Below are 16,214 nucleotides of genomic sequence, written 5' to 3' on the forward strand. Positions count from 1 at the left end.
ACGACAACAACATAGAAACTCATTCATTCTTGAAGACATCCATAATTTACTTCACTAATAAAACACTTTCATTCAATACCACGAATGACACAAGACAATCTCAAGGGATAAATTATAAACCCCTAGGACGCATTTGTACAATTTATACAATGGATCATGTTCAAGAAAGGTTATTCGACCAACAAAATGTAATAATAATTGGAATCAAACAAATTAAAATGCAGATAGACAGTATAAAAATAATGGACAGAAGGAGAGTTTAATCAATGTAAAAGCTAATCTTCATCACTAACAAGAGTTTAATCAATGTATAAGAATGCACCTAGAAATGATGCAACATATATGATATTCCCATCTTAAAAGTAAGATGATGGGTAAAAGTTAAAAAAATAATAATAATACGAGGAAAATAAAATCTAAATCTACAGGTTGTATATACATTAGGCCATAAATTAATGGCTACATCAATGTTTTCTTTTCCTCTTGGAACTTGTAACGCTCATATCCAACTTACCGGGTTGAGCATAAGATGATTTGACACTGATAAGACCACTTTTTGATAACGAACTGCATTGTTGAAGGGCTTGCTTCAATTCAGCTTCTCTATTTTCAATCCCATACTCCTGCAGTTCTATATCTTCAACTCCCATTGCTTTCAGATCCTCCTTTTTTTTTTCAAAATAGAACATATATCAATAAATAAATGCAAAGCTTTGAAGTGTACCCACTAGCAATTTACACTTGCATTCAAGATGTATATTGATTGGACGCAAGCAATAAACAAGAAAAACTTCTAGTGAAAACACACACATCGCAACAACTTCAGTAAAAATAGAACAAATTTAGAAGTTTCGAGACCAAACTCAACGTATTAAAAAACCAAAGTTTTGTAAGGATTTAAAAACAATTAACATGGTAGGTTATTGTACTCACATTTACTTGTCTGGCTCCATCATAGAGGTCAGCATCAACTGAAATCTCATGTGGTTTTAATATTACCTGATAATTTCAAGATGAAAATGAAATATTTTTTTTAGACAATTAATTATTTTAAACAATATCACAAGACAATTAAATCTTACCTCCTTTTGTTGAGGAAAGCTTGTACCCATCTCTTTCATTAGAAGGTCCTTGAAATGCTGGTAAAACTTCTTCATCAACTTGTAAAATTTAGACAAGACATGTGTCCTTCCCAATTTCATATTGACCTATTGAAATAGTAAAAACACACAACACATAAACCACTTAGATCACCAGTATTGTCCAGCAAATCATCAAACCCATAACAAAATATAACAATTATTAAAGTTAGAAGCTTTGAGACCTCAAGACTTGTTATATCTTTGAGTTGCAAGCCAATGCATGATAATATAGAAGCTTCAACTGCAGATAATGCGACTCCTAGTTTTCCATCAAAATAGCTTTGAGCAAGCATAGTTGCAACATGAAAAACCTTCAAATGTGAAGAAACTAAGAGATCAGTATTGTTTTGTTATAGCAATAAGACCACAAGTCGTAGGAAAAAAAAGGTGGAAAAGAACTATAACATATTTTCAATTTGCAAAATTTTCAATGTTTTTAATCTACAAAGAAAAAGTTATCCAAGAATGATAGTTAAAAGCTAAACTCAAGTGTGTGACAAGAAACTCACCTCTTTGTAGTCGATTTGATTATTTACGTATGCTTCCAATTCATTAAAACTAGCAAGATCAATGAGTGACTTTGAGCTTTCCTTTTCTTGAGATGCCACAAATTCAGATTCGGAGAAACTAATCTTCGGATCCAAGATGCTAAACAGTTGAATGTCCAATTAGTATTTCAGTATACAAGAGATTGTAACAATAAACATTTTCTAATATACATACCTCATAACAACCTTGTAGTCAATATCTCGAAAGAAATGAGGAACATCAAGGATAAACTTACTTCTAAACCCTACAACATTTTGAAATAATTATGCCTTTAACAGTATATCCAATCAAGAAAAAACATATGATACAAATTATGACTAAGATACTCACGTTTATAGAAAGCGGTGGTAAGTCCATGAGGCTGAGAACAGTCATCTATTGTTTGGTCAAGGTTCAATGGCCTGAGCACCATACAACTACACTCGCCAGTCATGTCATTCTGCATGCATTAAAAACTGATTACTAAAATTGGGAAAATTAAAGATAATGCTGACAACAAGAATCGAAAGAAAAGATTAGAGTTATAACTGGATTTCGAGAAATGTAAAATGGAAGAAACTTAAGTTTCTTCCAAAAGCCAAATAGCTCGGTTGTGAGTCCAAACGAAGCACCAATGTAGTCGATTTTTTCAGGTGAACGTTCTGAAACAGGAATAAGCAGTGGGGGAAGATTTTGTTTAGGGACTATAGTTTCTTCTTGTAACGACACCTGCAAGTTGTAACGCAAAACTAATGAATACAAGAACAAACTCACTCAAGTTATTAAAAGAAAAAAAAAAGATATAATATAACCTTTCAAGCCAGAAAATAGGTTGACACAATTAAAAATATATTTTAAGAGGTAAAAACAATTAGAGATTTTGATCCAATTTTTTAAATTCTAACCTTTTTGGCATGCTCAACAACATTTTCATTGGTGGTTGAAACATTCTCACATTCTCTTTCACTAAGTTTTGTTAATTTTCCTTCGTAATACCTGTGCAACAAAATGAAAGACGGAAATCGGTTAAAAAAACTTCAAGGTACTGAATGAGTGAATATAATACGTACAACTTCTCTACCATAGATACACTAATCTTTTATGAAATATGTGCGGAAACGAAGATTCTAGGATTGGCCATTGCAATTCCAACATTGAGCAAGAGCAACTATAAAGAGTTCCTTTTTCAAGTAAATGGAATAAACATTTTCCAAATGGAATTTTCAATAAAAACAATTTAGTGAGAGGAGATAATTTTCTTTTCAGCAAACCTTCCAATACTTCTCTGAAAAATCCAGGAGTCTGAAAACTTAATTCCAATTGACAGGATGACATCAAACTCAATTATGAACTCTTCTTAATAAAGTTACGTTTTCTAAGGGAAAAAACCTGATTTCAGTTTATAGCGTTTGCCAAGTGCTAAGGATATAAGGTTATCTTAGGGGTCAAGGAAAAATTATCTTAAATATTGGCATGATTAGCATTGACACGGGATTGCCATAAGAAATGATGCTAAGAAATGATGCAATTATTATTTCTTTTACAACCTCATGTCTCTGATTCATTATGTCAGCCTATCAGGCCCTTCAACTATTTTGTTTTCCTCCAATCCTTTGAGAAATATGGATTGACAAAATAAGGAGGGTGTTTATGATTTAGGGCAAGTTGAAAGACCAACCTTTGAGATGTTATAGCTTCTCATATATGTATCTTTTTAAATGACATTTATGATCCTCTTTCGTCAGTTAGCCGTTTATTTTCAAAATTTTAATGTTGGTTAACCGCTTCTGTATTTTACATTTCAATTAACCAATGCTTGTTATAATTTCAAATAAACATATATATAACCGTACCCAATGACCAATTTTAAGATGTGAAATAAAATTTTAGAGAAGGAAAGAAAAGTAAAGGAAAAGAGTACCTTGTCAAAAGTTCCATAGCGGTCGACCCATATCCCTCCTACAAAAACCGCAGTAACATTTGTTAATTTGAGAAACAAGTATTCTTCTTTTTTCTTTAATAATAGCCAATTTGCTGATGAATTAAAATTCACAAAAGGCTTTAAAATCACTCGGATGAACAGCTATCCTTACAATGAATAAACAATATACAAGAATGAAGAATATGAGATCCATACCCTTAAAGCACTAGGATGAACGGCTATCCTTACAACACGTGCACCTGAGAGACTTGGAAAATCCGTATCCCTAAATACTTGACAAAATTTCCAGGGAATTTGATCCCCAGGTGGCTGACGACCCATTTGCAAGCTCTGTAATGCAGAATTACGAGAAATTTGTCCTTCTAAACAAACCTGTTACACATCCAAATATACTTGACATATTAAAAAGGAGTTGTATCCATGAAACTAATAACTACCACAAACTACTAACTGCAGGCACATTCATTAATATTTGAATAGACACGAACGAAAGACTGCACTTTGCTCTTTCAAAAAATGGTATTGTAAAACTAATCAAACATATATGAAAAAAATTGACTATAACAATGACACATAATTATACTCAAATACAAAAGAATGGAAGGATGGGAGTCTAATTCATATTTTGAGATATGTGGAGGAAATTGTGAACTAATGTTATAGATATTAAAGTTTGGCTTGGACAAGGTACACATTTTTTACTGACCTGTATAACACATAAGATATCTGGGAGAACATTTTGTAACTCATCAACAGGACCTACAAATAGAGTTAAGAATAATCTTTTCAAATGCCAATAAAATGTAAAAATCACAATATCTAAATATAAGAACATACCTAACAACACGAAGAGATGATGAGCTGGAGCATCAGCCATTAATTGAAGATCGTTAGGAGAATTTTTGTAGTGAGATGCAACATAAAGAGCCATCATCCGCTAAATAAAGAAATAAGACAACAAGTTAAGATCAAAACCTAACACAGCTTATGGTGGCTTAAAGACCAAATTGGAGAATGAAAAGAACCTGAAGAAAAATTTCACTATCTTTGTGAAAGGAGAAGAGAGTGTCTCGATTCACATAATATAAGTTGCACTCACTAGGTAGGGGAAGCCTACGCAAGGGGAAAAAGTATAAGGAATAACAACCAGCTATTTACTTGGCCATCAAAATTAGAGAACAAAAAATCTGTGCTAACCTCGAGATGGGTGGCATGGTACTTGTAACATCCAAGCAAAGTAAACTATTAAGCCAACTCTCCAAATGATCGCCAGAAGCATATCTAATAGGTTCTTGCAATTCTAACATACAAAATTTTCTCCCTACAGCCAGAAACAAAAGGCATTGCCACTAAAATTCCAAGCTAGAATACATTGAACCAAAGCATGAGCTGATTATTTTAGAATGTCACGCCACAAGCTAAAAACCAAAAAGGTCAGCTATTTTTTGAAATGAAACAAGACTTTTCTTGTTCTGAGACGGAGACAAGCCTCTTTATTAACAATAAATGAAACTAATGCTCAAAGTACAAAAGTATTATACTAAGATCAAAATCAGAAAAAGACAAAGTCATCCAAAAAAACTAAACAAAGATGAACCCAGGCAATATAAAAGGGAAAACGACCAACAAACGCTCACAAAGAAGAAACAACAAAAGAACCAAAGCAACATAGAGTTAAGGCATTAGTAAAAAGCTTAATAGAAAGAAAATATAAACACTTCGGATGAAAAGCGCCCTCGTCAAACTGAAATTTTGAATTCCACATGCTTCAATTTGAAAGGAGAAGGGAAAACCAAGAAAATCATGATGATGAAGACAAAACATCCAAAAAGCTAAAACTTTTAAGCTAACAGCATCAATTAAAATTTTTTTGCTCTTTCTTGAATATGAGAAAACTATTTCTGAATTAAGTTTAAGAGACTTGAATCCCAACACTTTATCTGCAGCCTTCAAACCTTACAAAGTACCCAATTATTGGACCAAAAGGTGGCTGAAATAAGATCTTAAACGAAAAGTAATTTGCATTTTTCTACTATTGACTTTAAATGGGCTTAGGTTGAGAGGGGTTTCCAGAGGTCTGGTTTCCATCATTCAAATCTTCTTCATCCTGAAACAAGTCGTTGAGATCAATTTCTAAGGGGTCCTTCAAAGAAAGGTCTTTTAATTCATTTAGCTTCCCCTTATGATCATCTTTGACACTGCTCCCACTAAAAGGAGAGTCAAAATCCGAACCACATTTCTTTTTAGATGGAGGGCTCCGAGATTGGCAAGGGAGCCTCATAACAATTTTACTTTTGAGGAAGGTAGGGAAAGGACAGAATATTTAAAATGTGGAAAGCTGGATCTCTAAGGGACTGATCCGGTTGAAAGAGAAGGAGCTCGGATTCGTGTAAAACTAACCTCCAAAGAATCGGGGCTTTGATCTAAAAATCAAACTTGCCCTTGAGGAACTTTTTTTTTTGAATTCAGCATATCTGCCCTAATTGAAGATGAAGAAGCTTGGTCTTGAGTGTCTTACCAATAAAAAATAAAAATTTTGAGGAATTTGAGATGACACATCTTCGTCTCTACAAGTGTCTTTTTAAGAGATCCTTTGGCCTACTTCTTCTAATAAAATGCTTGGATAACGTCTTAAAGGGAGGCTTCTTTGATTTTTTATGCTTTTTGGAAGTACCTCTTGGACCGGAACTAGCTGAAGACACTTGAGATGAAGAAGGTAAAAACGCATATGAAGAGGAGAGGCTTGAGGCTTTTTTAGAAGGTGAAAGGAGGCTAATGCTCAAAAATACAAGATACCAAAACAAAGGGAAATACAATAAAAGTAACACAAAAATTAAACCAAAAAATAAAAAATAAAGAAAGAGGTAATAAACATCTTTGAAGCACTAAGAAGCGCCAAAATCTTCCATGAACTGATACCTGAAAGGCTAGCAGAGTCATTGCCTTCTGCAATTTGATTTTTCTTTTCCAAATGCCTTAGAAGCTTTAAAGATAAAGAGCGGCCAGTACCTTCATAACTATACAATAATAAAGCATTGAAACAAATTAGTAACTAAGAAATATGCTCCGCAAACTTCCTAATGATAAATTCCAAAAGCTGAGATACAAGTAATACATAGTAAAATGTATACTATTACCCATTTACAGTTGAAGATAAGAAAACCATATGAGATCCTAGCAATGATCGGATGACGGGCAGAGGTATCGCAGCCGCTTCATCAATTACTAGTAGCTCAGCCTGGGAGAGCTTTTGATACTCATTGGGTAGAATATACTGCAACAGTGTTCACATAAAATATTGTCTAAAATATCCAATTTTAAAACAATGCATAGTAAGGCAAAACTTATGTATTTCATATTGTTTATGGAAAATAAGCCTCTGTTGGGAACTAAGTAAGTAATCCAAATAAGGGAGAATCCAAAATTTGTGGTTTAATAAATGTAGTAACTAACATTTATGTGTAAACCAAGTTCTTGCTTTCTTTTATTATATAATGTTGCATGCACTTTTTAAGCTTTTAAGATTGGTTCTTCATTAATATTGTCTTATGATCAATTGGTTGATTTCAAGGCCTTAACAACACAACTAATCCCCACAAACAACAAACCACATTTGGTTCTCTTTTAAAATTATATCAACTAAATACCAGCCAACGATGTGATAATGAATTAACAACCATCAATCTGCATCTCTTTATAAGTAGTTTAATCCAGGTTTTTGGATAAATGATAAATATAATAAACAAGAGAATGTATACACCCTCTATTTGAAGTTATCTATTGTTTAATTACATTTCCTTTTCCTGTAATTCTCCCTCAATAAGAAAAATAAATAACAATCAAAAAGAAGAAAAAAGAAAAAGCTACAATACCCAAGAAAATATTTTATCCCAGGGCTTGGGTGAACAATTAAGAATTTCAACTGTAAATTTCCTCGTTCAAACATGCAAAAGGACAAAAAGAAAATACCTGAATGGTTTGCCGATGTTGCTTGTAGATGTTTACTTGTACAATTGTCTTCCGTGTCTCTGTGCTAGAACTTCGCACCAAATTGTAATGCAAATGTTCCTTATAAAATAGAGGAACTTTCAATAAAATCTTCCGATCATTTTACGACAACTTAGGGTTAAAGTTCTTTACGAAAAGAGGATGTATATCTAAAATAAGATTGACAAGACCTACCTATTCAACTTAATGATTTGTTCTATAAATGACTGATGGTAGCTAAAAGTGAATATTAAATCATTACCCAGGGGAATGAACAAAAATGGCATATACTTATTGAAATTTAGCCTCTAAGCTAACTTCCAAATAATAGTTTCTACTATTTCGTATGATTTTAATGTTTGATCCATCGTTAGGTCATGTTTTCTCATATAGACAGAATGAAAATAAAAACGATAGCTTTGTTTAAAAAACTATTAAGAAAATGGTTTTAAATAGTTGGAGAAACATATCATTTTGGTCCTTATGTTTTCGGTAATAGTTGTGTTTGGTCCATGAGTTTTCAAAATGTATCTTTTTAGTCTTTATGTTTTAGAAATAGGTTTAAAAGATCCCTAAATTAGTTTTTTTGTTTTCTATAGTAATGGATATGGAATAATATGTTCTTAGTGTAACATTGACATGGAAATTATAGAAAAAGGGGATTTTTTATTATTATTTGTTACATTTTATTATTTCCATGTCCGCATTAAAATAATAAACATATTTTTTTGTTACGTAGTGAATGGAAAGACCGGGTGAGGGACCTTGTAAACCTATTTCTCAAAACTTCGAAACCTAAAAAGGACCAAAGGTAAAGTTTTTAAAACATAGGGACCAAATGCACATTACAAAAAACATAGAGACCAAAAATGTATTTTTCCCTAAATAGTTTTATGTTTCTTTTTACCAAATATTCCATAGAATTAGATGGGATTGTTTATAAAAACTTTATTGTGTACACTAAAATCCCTATTCACAAATTTGAAATTTTAGGGGGAAAAGATCCATTTTGATAGGAGGGGAGATAGAAAAAAGACTATTTCACTTGTAATATTAAAAAGAAAAAAGAAGAAGAAGAAAATTTGGCATCATTCAATTTAACACAGTTCTATGATCACAATACCTCATATTGAAGAGTCTTTAGTGCCTTGCAAATAAACTCAAATAATGATTTCAAGTTCTCCGGCGTAGGAGCAGTTACAAAAATATTAGAGTACCTATACAACAAAGTCACAACCAAAGTAATCAATACATTTATGGACCAAAAAACAACACAGTGTAAGCTTGTGGACAATAAACAATATTGTGAAAATCTTAAACTTAACTTACCCGGATGCAATGGCTCCAACTATTGCTATACCAAGTGCTGCAGATTTACCTCTTCCTCTAGGAGCAATTAGTGCAACAATGCTATCAGGTGTTTTATCAAGGATAGTATCAAGGAAAATTGAAACTGCTTTTCCCTGATCATCAAACAAAAAATTTTAAATAAAAACTCTTAATAGCAGGAAGGCCAACAGTTAAAGAGATGTAATCATTACTTGCCTGGTCTAATGTTGTGCAAAGCCTAACCAACGAACCAATTGGGAAAACATCGTGCAATTGGTCCTTTAGATTTTTCAATTCTTGATCCGTTTCAGACCTACATTCCTGACAAACCCCAATAGAAAATATATAGCTTATGTTATAGAAAATAATATTAAAAAATATAAAATCATCCAACTAAGAATTGAAAATAACCTAATAAATCAAGGTTGGTCCAGCATAAGCAAAAAATGCACACTTCTAATGAAAAGCAAAAGAAGAGTAGAGAGAATTTTCTGATACTCGATCAATTTTCATCCAGCGTGACAAAATTATTTTATGGCCATTACTTTAATAACTAGTGTGTATAAACTTCTAGTGAAGAGTTTAGATCCATTCCTTTAATTACTTGTGTGTATAAAATTATGGTCAAGGTCTTGGTAATAAACTTGGAAAAGTCGTAGTAAAGATGGAGCAGCACCACACGCTCACTTGGACAGACCCATGGGTCACAACTTTGCCACTAGCCTCTCGTTATCCTCACTTATACAGGCTTTCTCATTGCAAGAAGGCCACAATCAAAGAGGTGTGGTGTACTGAAAATTCTTTTTGGGATTTAAAGCTTGGCCCAAACTTGAAGGATGGAGAGGCTATTGAATGGGCAGATCTTACCCTAGACCTTCCACTGATAGTTCTCTCACTTCGAAGGAATTCCAGGAGATGGTGGATGCCACAGCTTAATAGTTCTTTCACTACCAAATCCTTATTCGCTAACATGTGGGGTACTACACATACACAACTCTCGAAGTAGACATTATCTAATTGAATCTACCATATTTTCATTCATGGCTCCTTTGCTAGTAAATACTAGAACACGATTCTCAAAACTTTTGTGCAACTGTGAAGGATATCCTCAACAAGGGCCTTCTTTTGAGTCATTTGGAAAATGTGTAATCAAAGGGCTATTAGGGGAAAACAGCACAGCTGCACAATTTAGAAGTATTGATTGATCTCATTATCTACTATACTAGTTACTATCTCTTGGTGTAGATTATCTACCATCTTTGCTCCATATAGTCACGCCTCCCTTCTATATAAAAAGTAAAGCCTTTTATAACCATCATGGATTATTCATCCCTTTTGTAAATTTCATATATCAGTGAGATCGTTTCTTATTAAAAACCCTTTGAAGATAATTACTGGTTTTCAAGGGGCCTTCACTGTCAGAAGACAAATCTTAGACGAGACTCTTTTAACTAATGAAAGCCATAAAAGAAATCTCATGCACTTCACAGTAATAGAAGCTAATGGGCTGGTAAAGTAAGATATTCTTTATATAAATAGGCTAACCTCATTAATAGACGAGGAAGTTAGTGCCCTCACACGAGAAGAGAGAGGCAAAATATTGAGTTCATCATCCATGACCATGCATGTTTTGCATGATGCAAGAGATAATAGGAATCTTTCATTAAAACGAGAAACAATCTCAGCATGTGCCTCTGTCCGATAACGCTCGTGAATATCCTAAAATAAAAAACACAAGGAACTCTCATGAGTCATAGTCAAGAAACGAGCATGAAAATTTAGAAAGTTGAGTGACCAAAAAAAAAAATACCGATATAAGTTGGTATAAAGGTAAAAGGAGATTAGATCATACCATAACCATGGTACAAAGTGTTGTAAGTGAAGATAGCGTGTTAAGAAGCATAACCACTAAGCCACCACCTTCAACGGTCTCAATGGTTCTAGCAAGTATGTTAGGTGTCAAAGCCTCAAAATCCTACAAAAAAAAACAACGTAAATCAAAGAGAATAATTACGCGTTCTAAATAAGATAATTCTAATAACAAGTAAAAAAGAATCGAGGCACAAACCTGTAGAACACACATCCCATAAGTATTCCCAAGGATACGATCAGAGTCCTTGTATTGACAATAGGACAAACCTCCACTTTCACTGAAAAGTAGAAATGGATCTACTTTTTCAGGATCAAGAAGTCCTCTTTGCATCAACTTTTTTACTTGTTTCGCTCTTTTTCTTTTATGGCTGTAACCCACACAAATTTATCCTAATTAGTAAAATTTCTATAAGCAATAATATCAAGAAGTTTCATAACAAGAAATAAAAAAATATTATAAACATAGTTGTTGTCTCAGCCCTAATCTTCGACAATCTTCAAGGTTGATTTTCTAGTTTTGACTCCTACTCCAATAGTTGCAAAAAACCTATTCAGTTGTGTAAAACTTATCGTTTATTTCAAAATCTTAATATGACTAACATCGATAGTTAATAATGGGATCACGCATCAACTTTTTGATGTAATCCAAATAGCTAAAACCTACCATCCTATAAATCTACAGTCTTATTATTTTCTGTTTTAGTTTTCTGTTATAATAGTTACAACTGCTTGGTTAGCTACTACATAACTAACTTGTATTACATTTTCCTCAATAAATAAACATCTTCTCTCACATTGAGAGGCAAGATTCATTCAAACAAAAAAGATTAGGCTTTGGGTTTACACCAATTGGTATCCGAGCACCATAAAGCTCTTGGGTCCATGACTGTCTGACGAGTAAATCCGGCAGCGGCAAAGTATCCTGCTCAAAACCAAGAGTAGCTCCCGTCCTCTCTCCGAGAACCACCTCACAACACTTGCTGTCCTTGGAGGCTTCAATGGAGGAAATGCAAGCAACACTTCAAGAAGTTTTACAGTGGCTGGAAACCTTAGCTCCTCCTCAAATTGTACATGAAGAACGTCAAGAATTTGTTCAAGAATGAGGACAGTGAGGTCTTCGAGGGGCTGGACTTCAAAGAGGTGGGTGAAATCTTCAAGAAAGAATATTTGAAGTGCAAGAAAGAAGAAGACCGGTTCAAGATTATCAAGAACTCCCTCCAAGAATCCAAGATTACTACCAAGAACCTCAAGAATGGAGCTCTACTAATGATGAACCTCAAGAAATGGCAGTAAGTGACCAAAATAGAAGGTTTCAGCCACGTTTCGGTGATAGAAGAAGGAGCCGGCTGAATATAAAATGAAGATAGACTTGCCTAGCTACGATGGTAAGAGAAACATAGAGATTTTTCTTGATCGACAAAGAAGGTGCATTTAGTGGCTTTGAAGTTGAAAACTAGAGCCTCAGCTTGGTGGGAGCAAATTGAAGCCAATAGGAGGAGAAATAGTAAAAGACCTATTGCTTCTTGGGAGAAAATGAAGAAGTTGATGCAAGCCCGTTTCCTTCCACCCAACTACGAACAAACCCGCTATAACCAATACCAAAACTACCGGCAAGGAACAAGAACTATAGCTGATTACATAGAGGAATTCCACGGATTAGGGGCTAGAACGAATTTGATGGAGAATGAATAACACCTCATTGCTCAATTTGTTGGAAGATTGAGGTTTGATATCAAAGACAAGGTAAAACTTCAACCTTTTCTAACCCTTTCTGATGCCATCACTTATGCAGAATCTGTAAAGGAGATTAATGAATTAAGCTCAAGAAAGAATAGAAGAAAAGGCCCATGGAATGTCAATACTAGCAACAAAGCTACCGCGGCACACTCTTCTCTTACTCAGTCCACTAAAGAGCAAAAGAAAGACAAGACAAGTGATCCAAATGGGAAGAAGATTCAAGTAATTCCCAAGAGACGTGTATCAAAGGCCTAATCTGAGTAAATGCTTCCCTTGTGGACAAATGGCCATCTCTCTAACTTTTTCCCTAAAAAAAAGACTATAGCCATCCTAGAAGAAAATGAAGACCTTGTTAAAGAGCAAGAAGAAGATTATGATCAAGATGAAGAGATTCTAGAACTTGATAAAGGGGAAAGATTGTCTTGTATACTTCAAAGAGTACTAATTGCTCCTAAAAACGACAACTCCCATCAGTAAAGGCATAGCCTTTTCAAGACCCTTGAAGACAAAATAAGGGATTTCAATTGGGAAACTTAAGGTCAGAGAGTAAATCTTATGGACCAAGCAGGATTGATATTGATGCTTTTGAAATATCAGAACTATCAGTAACAATGGTAATGGAGAATAGATTCAATAATACACTTGTTGAGAGGGGTTTAACTCGTGAGTTGTTCCCTAGTCTGAGGAGACCAAAGGTGGGTGTGTAACAACACTTGAAGGCAACATCTGTAGTACAATACTTGATAACGGAAATATCCATAAGTTCAATACTAATGAAAAACTATATCAAAATTGGCGATTTATCATATGAAAATGTGAAGGGTGATATTGTGGCAAACAAACTTCCCAATTGTTCCAAGGGTAGGAGACTGCATAAACCTACGCGAGACATACAACATAATATTTTTGTTCAAAACGTAGGAGGTTGGTTTGATCATACACCATGCACTTGATGGATTCCAACTTACATAGCAAGCCCAACTCGAGGACGAGTTTGATGCTCATGAGGTGAAATGATGTAATCCTAATAGCTAAAACCTATTGTCCTAGCTTAAATCTACTTTTAGTTTTCTGTTATAATAGTTACAACCGCTTAGTTAGTTACTACCTAACTAACTTGTATTATATTTTCCTCAATAAATAAACATCTTCTCTCACATTGAGAGGCAAGATTCATTCAAACAAAAAGATTAAACTTTGGTTTTACATCACTCTTACACTCTTTATACACTTTTTACTGTGACGTTATTCACGTTATTAACGATCCAAATAAGTTATTAATTTGAACATTAAGATTTCTCATAAATTTACTTGATATAGTTGCAAACGACAATTACGTAACATAAAGCATTTTAAGGGAAACGTATACACATGACACAACTTAAAGTGTTATTTTTCAAGCTTCTTGTGCAACTATTACTGGCTAAATTTATAATCAAAACACCTAAGAATTTGCAGGAAATTTCATTTATGTGCAAAAATTGTCCATTGGCATCAAAATAAAAATTCAAAAAACCTGCTAATCTCTAGTTTGTTCTTGTAACACCACAGGACAGTTGGGCTAGATTTCATTAGTTCCTTACTCAACAAATAATGTAGATTAACCACCTGAAAAAGAGTCCTTAATTAAAAATATATAAATATTAAGAATTATGACTATAACTTCACTAATAAAGACATAAGGATAATAACCTGATCACGACCCTTATCACCAATTATAACAAAAAAAGAACGATATTTCATCTTCACTCCATTTTGAATCATGGAGCGAATTCGATCATCAACCTTCTTTCTCATGTTTAAACCTAACAAGGAAGATACAGTCAAAATCACAATCAAAAGCTTTAAACCATATTTATTTAGTTCCAGTTTGGTTTTAGATAACATCAATTCTATCTCAAAATCAATTGACAGTGAGAGATAGCCTTTCGTGAAGTCCAATTGGCAAGAAGTAGTTGAAAACGATTGAACTTTCCAATGTGGTCTCCCCCATCAGAAACAAGGACAAATTAAAACGGAAATATAAAAACAAAACCAAACATTTTATGGACATTATTAAATATTGTATAGAGGACAAGTGGACATTAAAATAATTATCCCAAGGCCAAAAGCTATCATCCCTGACAACGACATACAAGATTCAATTAGCTACAACGTGCCAATCAAATAATAAGTTACACATTCCCGGTCTCTAAATCGTAACTTGCATACAAAGGGAGGCACTACAGAGGTATGTTCTAGTCGTAAACACAGCTGGTTCGAGTTCTAAGGAGTCTAAACATGGGGATTCGAAGCCATTAGAGAGTGAGTAAAGTTAAACTAAAGCCGAAAAAGAGAAGGTCAAGGTCAAACCTTACCGGAATGTGGAAAACAATGCTCAAAGTCAAGTGGGACAGAGGGAAAAAAAAACACACTAAGTCGCCGGAAAGGATGGCCAATCGGTGTGGGCTAGGGTGCAACTGTCCCCCAAAATATAACATTAACGAAATAAATTTTAAATATATTATATTATATTATATTATATTATATTATATTGTATTATATTATATTGTATTGTATTATATTGTATTGTATTATATTATATGATATGATATGCAATGAAATGAAAACAAGTAGGCCCCTTTTGATGAAGATTTCATTATTATTGATTTTGTGTTTTTGAAGTTTATACTTGGTTACTATGATTTTCAAATACAAGAATAAAAAATATGTTTTTGAAATTAATAATTTATATTTAAATATAGTAAAATAAATTAAAATGTTTACAACATTATCGTAAATTTCAGATTCTATCAGTAATAAACATTGATATATTTCTATTACTATCTATCGATGTCTATTATTGACCGAATTTAAAATTTTGCTATATTTTGTAAATATTTTGTCAAATTTGTCATTTTTTACAATTTTTCCTTTTGAAAGCTAAGGAGCAATGTATAGATAGATATATATATCATTTTTTATTTTAATATTTTGATAGTTGGTTAAGAATTAAAAAAAAAATTTGATTGACGAAATGAGAATTTGTGGTAGGAAGGTGGAGTATAAGATAACAATTAAAGTTTTCTAAGACAAAAAAATTGATGGATTCGTCTCGTTTTTTGTTTTTAAAAATTAAGCATATTTTCCATCAAATTTGTAAATTTCTTAGTCAAATTATAAATTTCAAGAATAAGTTTTCAAATGTAAGCCCAAGAAATTTAGAGGTGGGAGGTGTTTGTGTAGAGAGCCCAAATACTTATCAAATGTAACTTTACAATACGAGTGCGTACACATACTTTATTATATCACTTTCTAATTTTAAAATTATGATTTTCATTTCTAAATTATGATCTTTATAGTTTCAAAAGGTTGGATTTAGGTTAATTTAATTTTGTTTTCCATACTTTTAAAAGTTTTCGTAGTTTAAAAAAGTTCAACCATTTTTTTATCTTCATAAAAAAAATATTTGTTTAGTATATTTTGACCCTTTTTTGAAACTTCATCGACTAAGATGAACTAAAATTAAAATTACGTTATTCCAAAATAAACCCTAATTATTGGAAATAAACTATCGAGGAGTCACAAATCACACACTCTGAAGTGAAAAAAAAATCTCCAAATCATCTTTGAAGTATACCAAGGAGTGAACAAATCAGGCTGTATATATATTTTTTTTCAAAAAAGAAAAAATGCAT

The 16,214-nt window shown here is 33.0% G+C and overlaps 1 protein-coding gene across 2 annotated transcripts; it reads right to left on the reverse strand.

Annotated features, from left to right (window-relative positions):
• Window positions 1-258: 258 nt before the first annotated feature.
• Window positions 259-15,010, reverse strand: LOC103492235 (RNA cytidine acetyltransferase 1-like). 2 transcript variants are annotated; one of them, XM_008452527.3, is made up of 27 exons: window positions 14,895-15,010; window positions 14,230-14,342; window positions 14,054-14,145; window positions 10,997-11,168; window positions 10,781-10,903; window positions 10,474-10,647; window positions 9,145-9,249; window positions 8,929-9,062; window positions 8,723-8,816; window positions 7,582-7,680; window positions 6,750-6,886; window positions 6,532-6,629; window positions 4,810-4,933; window positions 4,638-4,725; window positions 4,450-4,549; window positions 4,319-4,371; window positions 3,808-3,984; window positions 3,592-3,629; window positions 2,576-2,666; window positions 2,220-2,399; window positions 2,022-2,130; window positions 1,866-1,935; window positions 1,652-1,790; window positions 1,325-1,453; window positions 1,083-1,208; window positions 934-999; window positions 259-665 (listed from the first exon to the last, which is right to left on the reverse strand). In XM_008452527.3, the coding sequence occupies exons 2-27, from the start codon at window positions 14,332-14,334 to the stop codon at window positions 465-467; spliced, it is 3,024 nt and encodes a 1,007-aa protein (XP_008450749.1). In that variant the 5' UTR covers window positions 14,335-14,342; window positions 14,895-15,010; the 3' UTR covers window positions 259-464. The 2 variants fall into 2 exon arrangements, with proteins under 2 accessions (XP_008450749.1, XP_016900953.1); XM_017045464.2 differs by having other exon boundaries at window positions 14,890-15,005.
• Window positions 15,011-16,214: the final 1,204 nt, after the last annotated feature.

Source organism: Cucumis melo, chromosome 2, assembly GCF_025177605.1.
Source record: "Cucumis melo cultivar AY chromosome 2, USDA_Cmelo_AY_1.0, whole genome shotgun sequence".
In the NCBI taxonomy this organism is placed as follows: domain Eukaryota; kingdom Viridiplantae; phylum Streptophyta; class Magnoliopsida; order Cucurbitales; family Cucurbitaceae; genus Cucumis; species Cucumis melo.